Genomic DNA, 15,163 nt, shown 5'->3' on the forward strand with positions numbered 1-15,163 from the left:
CACCATATCTGGCTAATTTTTGTATTTTTAGTAGAGACAGGGTTTCACCATGTTGGCCATGCTGGTCTTGAACTCCTGACCTCAAGGGATCCACCTGCCTTGGCCTTCCAAAGTGCTGGGATTACAAGCATGAGCCACCACACCCAGGCTAATTATTATTATTATTAAAATATCTTTTGCTCTCTCTTTCAAGAGAAACCTCATGTCATTCAGTTGCATCCATTTATTTATGCAACTTTGGCCTCCTGGGCTTGAGAGATCCTCCTGCCTCAGCCTCCCAAGTAGCTGGAACTACAGGCTCACACCACCATGCTTGGCTAATTTTTGCGTTTTGGAGAAATAGGCTCTTGTCATGTTGCCTAGGTTGGTCTCAAACTCCTGGGCTCAAGTGATCCACCTGCCTTGGCCTCCCAAAGCACTGGGATTATAGATATAAGCCACCACACCCAGCCGCAAGTACTCGTATACAAAATGCAAACACTGTTCTTCCATCATAAAAGTGATAAAACAGCTTATGTAAAGTTTTGTCATGTACTACTTATAATTACCTTGGGTACACTTTTTGATGTTAAAATGTATCTTATTATGAAACAGTTTTTCCATTGTATTAACTACTTTTACAACAATGCAAATAACAAATTATTTTACAAACCATTTAGAAATTTCTTTACTCTTGTCCCAATAATGTAAAATATATCACTGTCTATTACATTCAGATAAATTATATACTTGTAAACTATATATTTATGACTTATAGAAACATAAATAAATAATTATATGCTCAATTTTTAGGTATACTTAAATTAAGATTAAATATAAATTCTCAAGATAAATTAACAGTTCAGGGCTTCGCAACTTGAAATCCATGGAACAAGACATTGGAAATAACAAAATTGTGGTGCAATTCTTAGGTGAAATTTGCTGAAACTTTTTATTTTTTAAATAGAGATGGGATGTTACTATAATGCCCAAGCTGTTTTGAACTACTGGCCTTAAGTGATCCTCCCACCTCAGACTCCCAAAGTGCTGGGATTACAGGTATGAGCCATCACATCCAAGTGAAACTTCTTGAGATAGTTACATAATTTTTAAATTTGCTGGTGTAGAGGTTAGACAAACCGAATAAATACTAAATATTAGATCAAGTTTCTCATGTTTACTCTACAGTATAAAGATGTAATTTAAAGCACTGATTTTCACAAAATAACATCAGTGTGAAATTTGAGGTAATTATTTTCCCTGCTACCTTATGGATTAGAATTCTTCCTTCCTCTGGAATTCACTGTATTTCCTTAAGAATCCAAATATTTTATTTCATGTATCTGGGAAATGAGGTGCTTTAGTCAACTGAATGTTCTCAAAACTAAAAAGCAATAATTAAAAAGTACTTAACTCAGAAATTATAAAAATGTAAGACATCAATAAAATACATTCTATACAGAATACACCAGTCATACGCTAATCTACTCTTTTTTTGGTAATAAAAAATGTACTTACTGGGCTGGGTGCAGTGGCTCACACCTGTAATCCCAGCACTTTGGGAAGCCAGGGCAGGCAGATCAGTTGAGGCCAGAGTTTGAGACCAGCCTGGCCAAAATGACAAAATACCGTCTCTACTAAAAATACAAAAATGAGCAGGGCATGGTTGCAGGCACCTGTAATCCCAGCTACTCTGAAGGATGAGGCAGAAGAATTGTTTGAACCCAGGATGCAGAGCTTGCAGTGAGCCGAGATCATGCCACTGTACTCCAGTCTGGGCGATAGAGCAAGTCTGTCTCAAAAAAAAAAAAGAAAAAAAAAAAGGCCAGGCGAGGTGGCTCATGCCTGTAATCCCAGCACTTTAGGAGGGAGGCTGAGGCAGAGATCGAGAGCATCCTGCCCAAAATGGTGAAACCCCATCTCTACTAAAAATACAAAAATCAGCCAGGTGTGATGGCACATGCCTACAATCCCACAGCTACTCCAGAGGCTGAGACAGGAGAATTGCTTGAACCCAGGAGGCTGTAGGGAGCCGAGATTCTGTCACTGCACTCCAGCCTGGGCGACAGAGTCAGACTCCATCTCAAATAAGAAAGAAAGAAAAAAGAAAGAAAGAAAGAAAGAAGGAAAGAAGAAAGGCAGGCAGGAAGGAAGGAAGGAAGGAAGGAGAAAGAAAGAAAGGTACTTACTAAATTTTAGTATCAAAATAGCAACAAATTATGTATGTTTTGGGGAAAGAAATCTGGTTATTAAATCTTCATTTCGATTGAGTTATATGTAAATTAAAATTCAGTATAAGGACTATTTTTTGGTAGAAAAGTTCATCTGACCCAAAAATGTTCAGGAGATAACCTGAGATTTTAGAATAGAAATGTAAAGAATCAAAACCAAGTTTCCTGAAACTCACTTTAAAATATTAGAAATATTAATAATTCTAAAATGCCATTTTGCCACTAGTATTTATATTAACCAAAATATTAGAGAAGTAAAGCTTTCAGACTAGAACAGGAAAAAATGAATACAGTTCACAAATAATCATGGATAATTTAAAAAACAAGTGGGTGAACAAATAGTAGTAATCCCTCCAAATGAAGTACATAATTGGCGAATCAAGTATTCAGTCTGCAGGCAATCCTGTGTATTTTAGGTCAACAATGTGGTCCCTTTAAGAGAGTCCTTGAATTCTCATTTCTCCGGGGACCCTTTGATGGCACTGCTCCCCTTGGTATGAAAAAAGGGAAGAGCTGACTTGAATGTGCCGTCACCACTCTGCTGGGAAAAACAGAGGAAGATGGCCCAGAGAAAAGAACAGAGCCCCGCGTAAGCTGTTCTCCACTGAACAGGAACAAGGCTGAAGTTGGTCAGCTGGAACAGACAGAGTCCGTTAGGGCCACATGGAAACCAAAGCCCTGAGTTAATATTCCTGAGTAGGCGGAACTCACCTGTACAAAGGGCCAGTACATCAGTCCGCTCTGGAATTGGAAAAAAAAAAAAGTTATTAGAATGTCTTTTATTTTTTGAGACAGGGTCTGAATCTGTCGCCCAGACTGGAGTACAGTGGCACGATCTCAGCTTGCTACAACCTCTGCCTCCTGGGTTCAAGCAATTCTCATGCCTCTGCCTCCTGACTAGCTGGGATGACAGGCACACAACACCACTCCACCTGGCTACTCTTTGTATTTTTAGTAGAGACAGGTTTTCACCATGTTGGCCAGGCTGGTCTCAAATTCCCGACCTCAGATGATCTGCCCACCTTGGCATCCCGAAGTGCTGGGATTACAGGCGTGAGCCACCACACCTGGCCTAGAATGCCTTTGAACCACACAAAACAATTGCAGAGTTCATTTCATTAAAAAGTAAGCAATACTAGGCCAACAAGATGCCAATGTAGTATCATATTTCAGACTAAGCTGATTAAATTAGACTACTTAAGGCTTCTAGCGTGAAGGGGGTTGGGGAATTGTGGGGAAAAAAAGCTATTAGGTACAAGACATTTGTATTAATTTTATATTTAGCTCCAGAATGAAAAGTCTAATAGAATCAGTACCAATTCTGGAAGACAACTGCTTTGAAAATAATAGCATATATTTATGTATTGTAATATCCTGGTTACCATGAGCAAATGATGCAGGAATATATTTGTAAATACAGAATCATCAATGAATTCTTTTTTCTTAATTTTTTATGAGACATGGTGTCTATGTTGCCCAGGCTGCTCTCGAATTCCCAGGAAAAAGCAACAGTCCCACCTCAGCCTCCCGAAGTGCTAGAATTGTGGCATGAGCCACCTCACTGGCCAAATTTCTTTTTTTTTTTTTTTTTTTTTTTTTTAAAGACTGTGTCTCGCTCTGTTGCCCAGGCTAGAGTGCAGTGGTGTGACCTCGGCTCACTGCGACCTCCGCCTCCTGGTTTCAAGCAATTCTGCTGCCACAGCCTCCTGAGTAGCTGGGATTACAAGCGTCTGCCACCACACCTGACTAAGTTTTGTATTTTTAGTAGAGACAGAGTTTCACCATGTTGGCCAGGCTGATCTTGAACTCCTGACCTCAGTCTGCCTCCTGATCCACCTGCCTCAGACTCCCAAAATGCTAGAATTTCAGGCGTGAGCCACTGAGTCCAGTCTCAAATTTTTAAAACTATATGCCAAACCATGGTTTATGAATGATTTTCTATTAACATATTTAAATCATGTGATGCTATAGGACAAGTTTAGCTGAAATTTTTAAATGTTACAAAATATCTTAGACATTTTAACAAGCTTTATCCTATGCATTCTGATGAAAAAGTCACCATTATGAATTTTTTTAAAAAGAAGACTTGATATGTAAAATTTATGTTCGAAAAAAAACCTAGAGGTTTTTAAAATAATCCTTAAAAGTGATATTAGAGATTTATTTTCTTCTTTTTCCTAATTTGTATTTTCTGAGGTTTCTAAAATGAACAGTTAAAAGCTTTATAATATTTATGTTTATATTTAAAAGTAGATAGTACATAAAATATATATCTTATATTTAAAGTATATTTAAAAATTTAAGGCTGGGCATGGTGTCTCACTCCTGTAATCCCAGAACTTTGGGATGCTGAGGCAGACAGATCACCTGAGGTCAGGAGTTTGGGACCAGCCTGGCCAACATGGCAAAAACCCATCTCTAATAAAAAAACAAAAATTAGCAGAGCATGGTGGTGAGAACCTGTAATCCCAGATACTTAGAAGGCTGAGGCAGGAGAATCGCTTGAACCCAAAAGGTGGAGGTTGCAGTGAGCCAAGATCATGCCATTGCACTCCAGCCTGGGTGACAGAATGAGACTCTGTCTGAAAAAAAAAAAAAAAATTTTTTTAAACTTTAGCAAAAATAATCAGAAGACTAAACTCATCCAAACATAGCTTTCCAATTTTCTTTCTTTCTTTTTATTTTATAGAGATGGGGGCCTCACTATGTTGGCCAGGCTGGTCTTGAACTCTTGGCCCCAAGCAATCCTCCTGCCTCTGCCTCCTGAGGGCATGAGCCACTGTGCCCGAGCATGGCTTTATTTCTTATGACTGTGTTTTTTTTTTCTTGTCAGAATGTAGTATGATGTAGTAGTATATTTTGTTTTTACATCATTCTCCCATAAAAAGGAATCAGGACTCCTCGGAGAAATGGCTGATGCCAGGGCCAGGGCAGAGCAGGGCAGGTACAAGACACAAGGTACAAGACAGTCGAGGAACATATTATCATGCCAGAAAGGAAGTGGCTTACAAAAGAAGAAATGGAGAAAGAAGCTGAATGATGTCATAGGACACAGGAACAAGCTTGGAGGGACTCCCACTGGCCAAATCTGGGACGTGTGAGCACTAAAAATAATTAAACACTGCCGTGAACTCTTCCCTGTGCTTCGGCAATCTCTGAATAGCCCAAAGACATCTGGCATTCAGCATTTCCCAAATAGAACTCATCTCATTTTTTTTGGCTTCCTTTCCTCTGTGTCCTGAATCAAGTGATGAACCAGTACCCATGTAGTTACTTAAACTAGAACTGTGTGGTTCCTAGAGGTATCCTGAATCCATTACCCCTACTTTCAATCAATCATTCCGACCCACTCATTCTACCTTCTTAAATATCCCTCAAGCCTTTCCTATGCCCACTGCTTTCTCATTTCATATATATATATATATTTTGTTGTTGTTGTTGTTTAATTTTTTTGAGTCTCTCCCTGTCACCCAGGCTGGAGTGTAGTGGCGTGATCTTGACTCAATGCAACCTCCACCTCCCGGGTTCAAGTGATTCTCGTGCCTCAGCCTCCCAAGTAGCTGGGACTACAGGTGCACACCACCACACCCGGCTAACTTTTGTACTTTTGGTAGAGACAGGGTTTCACCATGTTGGCCACACTGGTTTCAAACTCCTGACTTCAAGTGATCTGCCTGCCACAGCTTCCCAAAGTGCTGGGATTACAGGTGTGAGCCACCGCACCCGGCCAGTTTTATTTTTTTTAAATAAATACAGACAGGGTCTTGCTATGTTGCCTAGGCTGGTCTTGAACTCGTAACCTCAAGGGATCCTTCTCCCTCAGCCTCCCAAAATGCTAGGATTACAGGCGTGAGCTACTGCACGCAGCGTGCTTCCTTATTTCTTTTGTGAGTTTAGTTACATAAGAAATTTAACTTTGGTTTCCTTAGCTGCCATTATCTGAGGGTGAAGTTCAAGATCCTCAGCTCGGGGCATTCAACAGTCTCCAGGATCCAAACTTATTCCAAGTTGCTCAGCAAATGGTCCATGGACACCAAACTGCCTGTGGTTTCTCCCCTCTAGGCATATCACAATGCTTTACATATTGTCAACTCTACTCAGCTCCTTCTGTCCCTGGGATACCCTGTCCTCCAGTATGAGTGTAATTATAGCTTTTTTTTTTTTTTTTTTTTTTGAGACAAGGTCTGATTCTGTTGCCCAGGCTGGAGTGCAGTGGCACAATCATAGCTCACTGCAGCCTCAGCCTCCTGGACTCAGGAGATCCTCCCATGTCGGCCTCCTTAGTAGCTGGGACTCCTGAGTAGCATGGTGCGAGCCACTATGCCCAGCTCACTTTTGTGTTTGTAGAGATGAGGTTTTGTTGTCATGTTGCCCGGGCCGGTCTCAAACTCCCCAACTCAAGCGATCCACCCACCCTGGCCTCCCAAAGTGATGGGATTACAGGCATGAGCCGCTGGTGCCTGGCCCCAGCAAGACTTCCTGGATCCCCACCTCCACACCTCCTCATTGTGCTAAGTACCCATGGGCTCTGAGAGCATTTCTCGTGGAATTCTAGTTAATGACTTGTCTGTTTATCTATCTATCCCACTAGAATCTAAGTGCCTTTAGGACAGAATCTGTGTTTTATATGGGTTTTTTGGGTATCTTCCACAAACACCTAGTACAGCACCTGGAAGACAGTTTCTTATCAAAGCAAATCTTCCCCAAAAAATCTCCAAATGGGCTGGGCTTCTGACTGCTGGTATACCTTCTTTCTTTTCATGAGGGTAGATGAGACTCGCTCATTGTAACCACTATTTTTTTAAAACAGTATGCAAATGTTCCCATGGTTCTGTTCATCATTTACAAATCCTTGCCTGAAGCTTCTTTCTTTTTTTTTTTTTTTTTTTTTTGAGACAAAGTCTTGGTCTGTTGCTAGGCTGGAGTGCAGTGGTGTAATCTTGGCAACTGCAACCTCCGCCTCCTGGGTTCAAGCAGTTCTCCTGCTTCAGCCTCCCGAGTAGCTGGGACTACAGGCGTGTGCCACCATGCCCAGCTAATTTTTTCATATTTTAGTAGAGACGGGGTTTCACGAGGTTGGCCAGGATGGTTTCGATCTCCTCACCTTGCGATCCGCCCACCTCGGCCTTCCAAAGTGCTGGCCTGAAGCTTCTTTCTTTCCCAATTCTACTTCCTTCTCTCTCTCTCTTTTTTTTTTTGAAACAGGGTCTCACTCTGTCACTCAGGCTGGAGCCCAGTGGCACAATCATAGCTCACTGCAGCCTCAGTCTCCCAGGCTTGTGATCCTCCCATCTCAGCCTCCCAAGCAGCTGGGACCAGAGATGCACGCCACTATACTCAGCTATTTTACTTTACTGTGCTAAAGATGGGGTCTCACTATGTTGTGCAGGCTGGTCTCAAACTCCTGGACTCTAGCGATCCTCCTGCCTCAGCTTCCCAAAGTGCTGGGATTACAAGTGTGAGCTGCCTAACTTCTTGCTCTTAAAAAAAAAAAAATGTTAGCTGTACATATCTCTATAGACTTTACAACATAATGGAAAAGCTTGTTCCTTTTTCCAAATTAAAACAGAAGAAGTGGCTGGGTGTGGTGGTTCACACCTGTAATCCCAGAACTTTGGGAGGCTGAGGCAGGCGGATCACCTGAGGTCAGGAGTTCAAGACCAGTCTGGCCAACATGGTGACACCCCGTCTCTACTGAAAAATAAAAAAATTAGCTGGACATGGTTGTGCAAGTCTGTAATGCCAGCTACTCAGGAAGCTGAGGCAGGAGAATTGCTTGAGCCGAGAGGCAGAGGTTGGAAAGAGCCAAGGTGGTGCCACTGCACTCCAGCCTAGGAGACAGAGTAAGACTCTGTCTTTAAAAAAAAAAAAAAAAAAAAAAAAAAAAAAAAACCAGAAGAAAATCACATTTGGTTGTCAGCATGGGGTCCTCAATTTCTGCCCTAAGAGAAATCCCAAGAGTTCTGAACACATTCCTTGTAGTTACTATAGTTACTCTATACTGTAGTATAGAGGCTCAGGGGAAGCCTCTGGCTTCAAACCTCTCCATCCTCTGCCTCTAGCCATCAAGTGATGCTTGCTCAGAGGCTCGGTACCATCCAACAGATGATGCTAGAAGCTGTACAGGTATAGGTAGTTGTGGCTCAACACTGCTTTCGATAGGGAATGAAGAACATGTGAAGGCCTAGGCCAGCCTGTGTACATTCTAGAATCCCAAAGATTCATCTCCTTGTGATGAATGCAATCGAAAATGCTCTAGGGCAGAGATGAAAATCATCCCGGATTTTGCCAGGCCTTAGGACACTGTTCAATAAATCTTAACTGAATAAATATGTATTGGACTGGATTGTGTATGTTTGTGCTGAGCAAACAGTAAAACAGCTGATTTGCTTCAAACCTTGGAATAACCCTGGGTGGAAAACTCTCCTTCACTATCAGTACCTTTTTGATAATAAAGTTCTTTTCAGCAAGAGTCTGCAGAGTGCTCACCTGAAAACATTGACTCTGAATGTGGGAAGGATTCCATTAAGCCACTTACAGTCTACAATCCCTATTTTGCAAATAGGATCCCAAATTTATAAAATAAATTGTCCCTTTGGCTGCAAAATTTACAAAATAAATTGTGATCATTAATAAGAGTTCATATAATAAAGTCAGAAATCATTGAGAACATGGACTAAAATGCATAGATAGTATTTCTTTTTTGAGATGGAGTCTCGCTCTGTTGCCCAAGCTGGAGTGGTGTGATCTCGGCTCACTGCAACCTCTGTCTCCAGGTTCAAGTGATTCTCCTGCCTCAGCCTCCCGAGTAGCTGGGATTACAAATGTGCACCACCGTGCCCAGCTAATTTTTGTATTTGTAGTAGGATGGGGTTTCACCATGTTGGCCAGGCTGGTCTCAAACTCCTGACCTCAAGTGATCCATCTGCCTCAGCCTCTGAAGGTGCTGGGATTACAGGCATGAGTCACTCTGCCCGGCCTAGACATATTATTTCTTTCCAATTCATAAGAAGTATAGATACTCTTAAAGCCTCTCCTCATTCATCTATCAAAATAACTAAGATTTCTCTGTCAAAATATTGGACCCTTCTGCCAGCCAAACTGGAGCTCTAATTTAAGAATTAGTTTTATTAAAATGTACTTAATGTTGAGATGGGAGGATCGCTGAAGCACAGGAGTTTGAGGCCAGCCTGGGCTACATAGTGAGACTCTGTCTCTACCAAAAAATTTAAAAATAATTAGCTGGGTGTGGTGGCCCATGCCTGTAGTCTCAGCTGCTCAGAAGGCTGAGGTGGGAGAATTGCTTGAACTCAGGAGGTTGAGGCTGCAATGAGCCATGATCACACAACTGCATTCCAGCCTGGGTAACAGAACGAGACCCTGTCTCAAAAAAAATTTGTTTATTTAAAACACACACACACACAAGCGTATGTGCGCAGAGAACCCTGATATGATTAGACGTGTGTACTGAAGAATCACGTGTGTACTGAATTATCTGCATATACGTGTCAATTAAAAAATTTTAAAATCCTTATAAATATATACATATATACCCAAAAAGATACTGATTACACTTTCAAAAGCCTGTCTTACCATATAGGTATTCCAGAATTTCTGTTTCAGGTCCAAAAATATGTCATCCTTTCCCTGGAGAATGCTCATACCTATTTGCAAAAAACACCGAAAGAATTTTAAGAGATTCATAAGAGTACTGTAGAACAGTTCATGTTTAAGTTTCCCATTTCAATATGCAAAGTAACCATCACTAACATCCATAAATGACCTTTCTGACCCTACAGTGAAAAGAACATAGCCAAGCGTGGTGCCTCATGCCTGTAATCCTAGCACTTTGGGAGGTCGAAGCAGGGAGATCGCTTGAGTCCAGGAGTTAAGAGACCAGCCCGGGCAACATGGTGAAACTCCATCTCTACAAAAAATTCCAAACTTAGCCAGATGTGGTGACACACCTGTAGTCATAGCTACTTAGGAGGCCAAGGTGGGAGGATTGCTTGAGCCTGGGAGGTGGAGGCTACGGTGAGCTGTGATAATGTCACTGCACTCCAGCCTGGGCAACACAGCGAGACCCTGTCTCAAAACAAAAAAAAGAACATAATCTCCATTCTAAAACTAGGTAAATTTTAAAGGAATGCTAAATACAAATCAAAAATAGCAGAGTATTAAAGTTACAGGAAAACAATTATTTTTTCAAAAACTGTAACAATTCACAAAAACAAACAAGTTACAATAGTGGGTCTATTGGTGACTTTATCTTCCAAACATTTTGTGAAATGTTGAACATTTTGAAATTTTAATTTCTATCTTTAAAAAAAAGCCAGTGGGCCAGGTGCAGTGGCTCATCCCAGCACTTTGGGAGGCCAACGTGGGCAGGTCACCTGAGGTTGGGAGTTTGAGACCAACATGGAGAAACCCTGTCTTGACTAAAAATAAAAAATTAGCTAGGCGTGGTGGTGCATGCCTGTAATACCAGTTAGTTAGACGGCTGATGCAGGAGGATCGCTTGAACCCAGGAGGCAGAGGTTGCAGTGAACCAAGATCACACTACTGCACTCCTGACTGGGTGACAAAGCGAGATTCCATCTCAAAAAAATAAAAATAAGTAATTTTTTATTTAGTGGACCCAAATATTCTGGCAACTACAAATTTCCCATCAGTATTACCCTAATCAAAATCTGAAAGTGGAACATCAATTCAGCCTTCCTAAAAACACTTTGAAAACTTTGATCTTCAACATCCCTGAAGAGAAATTCACAGCCTGGGTAATACATCAAGACCTTGTCTCTACAAAACAATTTAAGAACCAGCCAGGTATGGGAGTACACGCCTGCAGTCCCAGCTACTCCAGAGGCAGAGGTGGGAGGATTGCTTGAGCCCAGGAAGTCGAGGCTGCAATGAGCTGTGATCACATCACTGCACTCCAGGCTGGGGAATAGAGTGAAACCCTGTCTCAAAAAGAGAAAAGGAAAAAAGAAAAAAGAAATTCAGGTAGCAAGGCAAAGCTCTTGTATTTTAGGACGGGTTGTAAAACTGAGAGTACTTTAAAAATTCTTTCCAATCCCTGATTACAAAGGAGGGGAAATAAGAGCTTTATTAGTTAATTGCAGAAGATTCTTACGTGACCCAGCAAAATATTGGTAATACTGTGTTCCACTTAGCCAGCATTAATTAAATGCTAAGTACTTTATGTGCCTCATTTCATGTTCCTCTCCTTACAATTTGCTAAGGTAGGTAGAGTTACAAAGGAGGAAAAGAGCTTAGAGAGGTTAATAGCAGACAGAGTTTAACCCAGGTGTCCCATTCCCAAGCAGAGCTCTTAATCTGTTATGACTCAGGTTCCCCAAGGTGGCCCCAGCACAAAGATCATCTGATTAATGCAATTTCCAGGTAGAGCCTTACACAAACCTCCAATCCATCCCTTTCCACTTCCCCCTTCATTGTAATACAAGATGAGGAAAACTGAACTAGAAAAAACTGAAAACCAAAGCAAAGTAGCAATCTGGCCAGGAATCTGTATCAGAGACCTTGGCCTGGACATAGGTTCAAGTCTTGTTAGTTACTCAGCACCTTTCAGTCCAGGCACACTGTCAACCTTTTCACCATGAGAGCATCAAGTGCCTGGATTGTGTTCTCTTTGGGTGAGTCACGTAACCCTTCTGAGACTCAGTTTCCTCATTTGTAACATGAGAATAATAAGAACAGTCTCAGGTGTAGTGGCTCACGTCTATAATCCCAACACTTTGGGAGCCTGAGGTGGGCAGATCACTTGAGGTCAGGAGTTTGAGACCAGCCTGGCCAACATGGTGAAACCTCACGTCCATTAAAAATACAAAAATTAACCGGGCATGGTGGTGTGTGTCTGTAATCCCAGCTACTCGGTAGGCTGAGGCAGGAGAATTGCTTAAATTCAGAGGTGGCAGTGAGCCAAGATCAGGCCACTGTATACTCCAGCGTGGATAATAAAACAAGAGTCTGTTTCAAAAAAAAAAAAAAAAAAAAAAAACACAGAAAAAAGAAAAAGAACAATCTCACTGGTCTTTGAGGATGAAATAGGATTCTGGTCCCCTACCCCTTCACCAGTATACAAGCTTCTGTAATGTGCTAGGAAGCAGTTTGCAAATCCAGTCTGGAAATGATACCCTGGAACCAGGCACAGACCTTCTGATAAAACAGAAGCCTAGCTCTCAGGCTGTCTGTTCTCCTGACCCACTGACCCCATCAGCCATGTGGCTGGCTGCAATGGCAATAGGTAATCAGGTCATTTGTGTTTCTGATGGGGTCTGTTGGGAAAGGAAATGAATCTGACTCTTAAAAATAAGGCTCAGGGGGCAGGGTAGGTTTCTTCAAGACAGTGGCTTGCCTGACCTCAGCCTGGTATTAGAAAGCATCAACAGCCCTTAGGAAAAGTCCTCTTCCATTTGGGGGGAAATTTGTGATCCCCAATCCCAAGGTCAGGCTTAAGACCCATAGAGCTTTTCTCCCCAGTTACCCACCCCAACCCCTTCAAGGCTATAGAAATTGCGATGATGATAGAGGCCATAGGGCTCTTTCTGTAAACAGACAGGGAGGATCTCCAAAGACTACTGGAAGTTAACCAACTTGAGCAATCAGCCTGTTTTACAGCCTCCTGCCCTCAACCTCTCCTTCCCCAACCCTGGGTGGAATGAGGACACCTTGTTTGTTTAAACCAGCTCCAGCGAGCGAGGTGGCTCAGGCCTGTTGTCCCAGCAGCTTAGGAGGCTGAGGCGGGTGGATTGCCTGAGCTCAGGACTTCGAGATCAGCCTGGGCAACACGGTCACACCCCATCTCTACTAAAAATACAAAAATAAATTAGCCAGGCATGCCACGAGAATCACTTGAACCTGGGAGGCAGAGGCAGGAGAATCGCTTGAACCCGGGAAGTGGAGGTTGCAGTGAGCCAAGATCACACCACTGCACTCAAGCCTGGGCAACAGGGCAAGACTCTGTCTCCAAAAAAAATAAAAAAATAAAAAAATAATAATAATAAAAAAAATCCAGCTCCTAACTGAACCCGGGTTACTTATAGATGAACCCAAGTTAACTCCCGTCATTACCATGCTAAAGTCTTCACTCCAGGAGAAGCTACAGCTTCATGACTATAACACACAACCTATGTACTAACATGATGACTCACTGCATCTGCGCCACTGGGACCCCTACTCTACATGCAGTCATGCACCCTCACATTCTCCCCTCTCCATCATCCCATAAAACCCTCCTGTCTCTCTCTAAGGGACACACTGCTTTGGAGAATACGCCCAGTGTCTTCCTTACTCGTGCCAAGAAATAAAACTCCCATTGATCAAAACCTGCCTCTTGGTGGAGTCATTTGTGACTCCTTAGGGGAATGAACCCTGGTATTTTTCAGGTAACATTTCCATTGTTGTTATTTTAGGCAGTGGAGAAGGTTTCCACAGTCATTCCCTTGTCCCCTACACCCCAGGCCCGGGTCGGATACTCTAAGGAGAGGGTTCCCTGAACGCTCACAGGTATATAGTCCTCCATAGCAGGAATACAAGGTCCCCTATTTTCTGTGGGACCCCCCCAGGGGAAAATCTTGTTACCAAAGCAGAACTAGGACCTTGGGCATGAATTTTCTGAGGATCCAGGCATAATCTCACATTCCACCTGCATGGGTCCCCTTGCATTTTGTTCCTATGTTGGCCCTGGAGCCCCAGGCGTGGATTTTCTGAACAGCAGGTGGGTCCCTTCCCTTCCCCAGGACTGGTTCATGGCCTTTGCAGATGTTATGGCGTTGAGCTGAGATCTTGATTTTCCCGTGGGCCTTTTTGAGAGGGAAAAAGCCCTCCCTAGCCCTGCCTACCTCCAGCCTTGGCGTACACCCAACCCCAGAGTAAGCCCTGACCCTAGTGCCCTCAATTCCTGACCCGGTGGACCTCTAGCTCCCAATTTCCGGGCTCCCCAGCCAGTGCCTCCCACCCCAACTTCTCCTCATCAAACACCCTAGCCTCCAGCCCTTGCCCCGGCTCTCCCAGGCCGCTGAAGCAGCCGCGACCTCAGAGCCCCAGCTCCTGCCCGCATCCCCAGGCCCCTGCAGCGCCCTCCCTCCAGCCACTTGATCCCCAAGTCCCTGCCTCCAGTCCCCCAATACTGGGTTCCACCTCCCAGACCCCCTCCCAGACCCTCACCGACGTAGAAGGCCGAGACAGCTATGGGCGCGCCAACCACCTGGTCGCACAGTACTTTGGCCAGCACGATGCGCGGCGCGCGGCCCGGGAGCGCGCGCTCCAGCAGGCCCAGCCACACGTAGTTGAAGTTGGCGTGGAAGGTCACCACCACGGTGGCCACGCGCCGCGTATGGCGCCAGTCGGCCTGGACGCCCCGCAGCCGCTGCTGCAGCGCGTCCCCGGACGAGAAGAGCGCGGCGTAGAGCAGCACGTTGGTGGGCCACGGGTGGCGCCGGGCCGCGCGCGACAACGCCGGCCACCAGCCCGCCATGTCCGCGCCGTGGGCGCCCGCGATCAGCAGCCGGCGTGGTCGGCGGCTTCGGTACCGTGTCCGGGCCTCCAGCGCCTGCAGCAGTCTCTGCGCCGCCGCCCGCGCCCGCACCTGCCTCCTCCAGATGCTCCGGAGCGATTGGGCGCCGCGCACCCCCCGCCGCGCCGTCCAATCCGGAGGCCACGGGCCGACGTCGGGGCTGAGCGTTGGAAAGGGGCCCGGCCCACCAGTGGCTTGGGTCCATTCACGCGAAATACCCAGAACAGGCAAAGCCACAGAGGCAGAAGGTACGGGGTTATTTATTTATTGTTGTTTTAATTTACTAATTAATTATTTTGAGTCAAGAGTCTCCCTCTGTCGCCCAGGCTACAGTAACGTGATGCGATCTCGGCTTAAGGCAACCTGCGCCTCCCAGGTTCAAGCTATTTTCCTGCCTCAGCCTCCCGCGTACCCGGGA

At 44.2% G+C, this 15,163-nt stretch overlaps 1 protein-coding gene across 4 annotated transcripts; it reads right to left on the reverse strand.

Moving 5' to 3' along the window:
- Positions 1-2,387: 2,387 nt before the first annotated feature.
- Positions 2,388-14,841, reverse strand: MPV17L (MPV17 mitochondrial inner membrane protein like). Of its 4 annotated transcripts, XM_032269648.1 has the most exons (5): positions 14,397-14,841; positions 9,804-9,874; positions 5,220-5,314; positions 2,922-2,951; positions 2,775-2,844 (listed from the first exon to the last, which is right to left on the reverse strand). In XM_032269648.1, the coding sequence occupies exons 1-4, from the start codon at positions 14,704-14,706 to the stop codon at positions 2,942-2,944; spliced, it is 486 nt and encodes a 161-aa protein (XP_032125539.1). In that variant the 5' UTR covers positions 14,707-14,841; the 3' UTR covers positions 2,775-2,844; positions 2,922-2,941. The 4 variants fall into 4 exon arrangements, with proteins under 4 accessions (XP_032125540.1, XP_032125538.1, XP_032125537.1 ...); XM_032269647.1 differs by lacking the exons at positions 2,775-2,844; positions 5,220-5,314 and adding an exon at positions 2,409-2,748; XM_032269646.1 differs by lacking the exon at positions 5,220-5,314 and having other exon boundaries at positions 2,409-2,844.
- Between the last annotated feature and the right edge of the window lie 322 nt (positions 14,842-15,163).

The sequence above is a fragment of the Sapajus apella genome, unplaced genomic scaffold (assembly GCF_009761245.1).
Source record: "Sapajus apella isolate SASKATOON/1434 unplaced genomic scaffold, GSC_monkey_1.0 scaffold196, whole genome shotgun sequence".
NCBI classification, from domain to species: domain Eukaryota; kingdom Metazoa; phylum Chordata; class Mammalia; order Primates; family Cebidae; genus Sapajus; species Sapajus apella.

What these genes read in the sequence shown, in the direction of transcription:
- MPV17L (XM_032269646.1), bottom strand. Translation starts at nt 14,706, where the DNA reads ATGGCGGGCTGGTGGCCGGCGTTGTCGCGCGCGGCCCGGCGCCACCCG. An exon ending in TGTCTCGGCCTTCTACGTCG is followed by an intron (nt 9,875 to 14,396) that starts GTGAGGGTCTGG and finishes TTTTGCAAATAG; the next exon opens with GTATGAGCATTCTCCAGGGA. An exon ending in TGTACTGGCCCTTTGTACAG is followed by an intron (nt 2,845 to 2,921) that starts GTGAGTTCCGCC and finishes TGTCTGTTCCAG; the next exon opens with CTGACCAACTTCAGCCTTGT.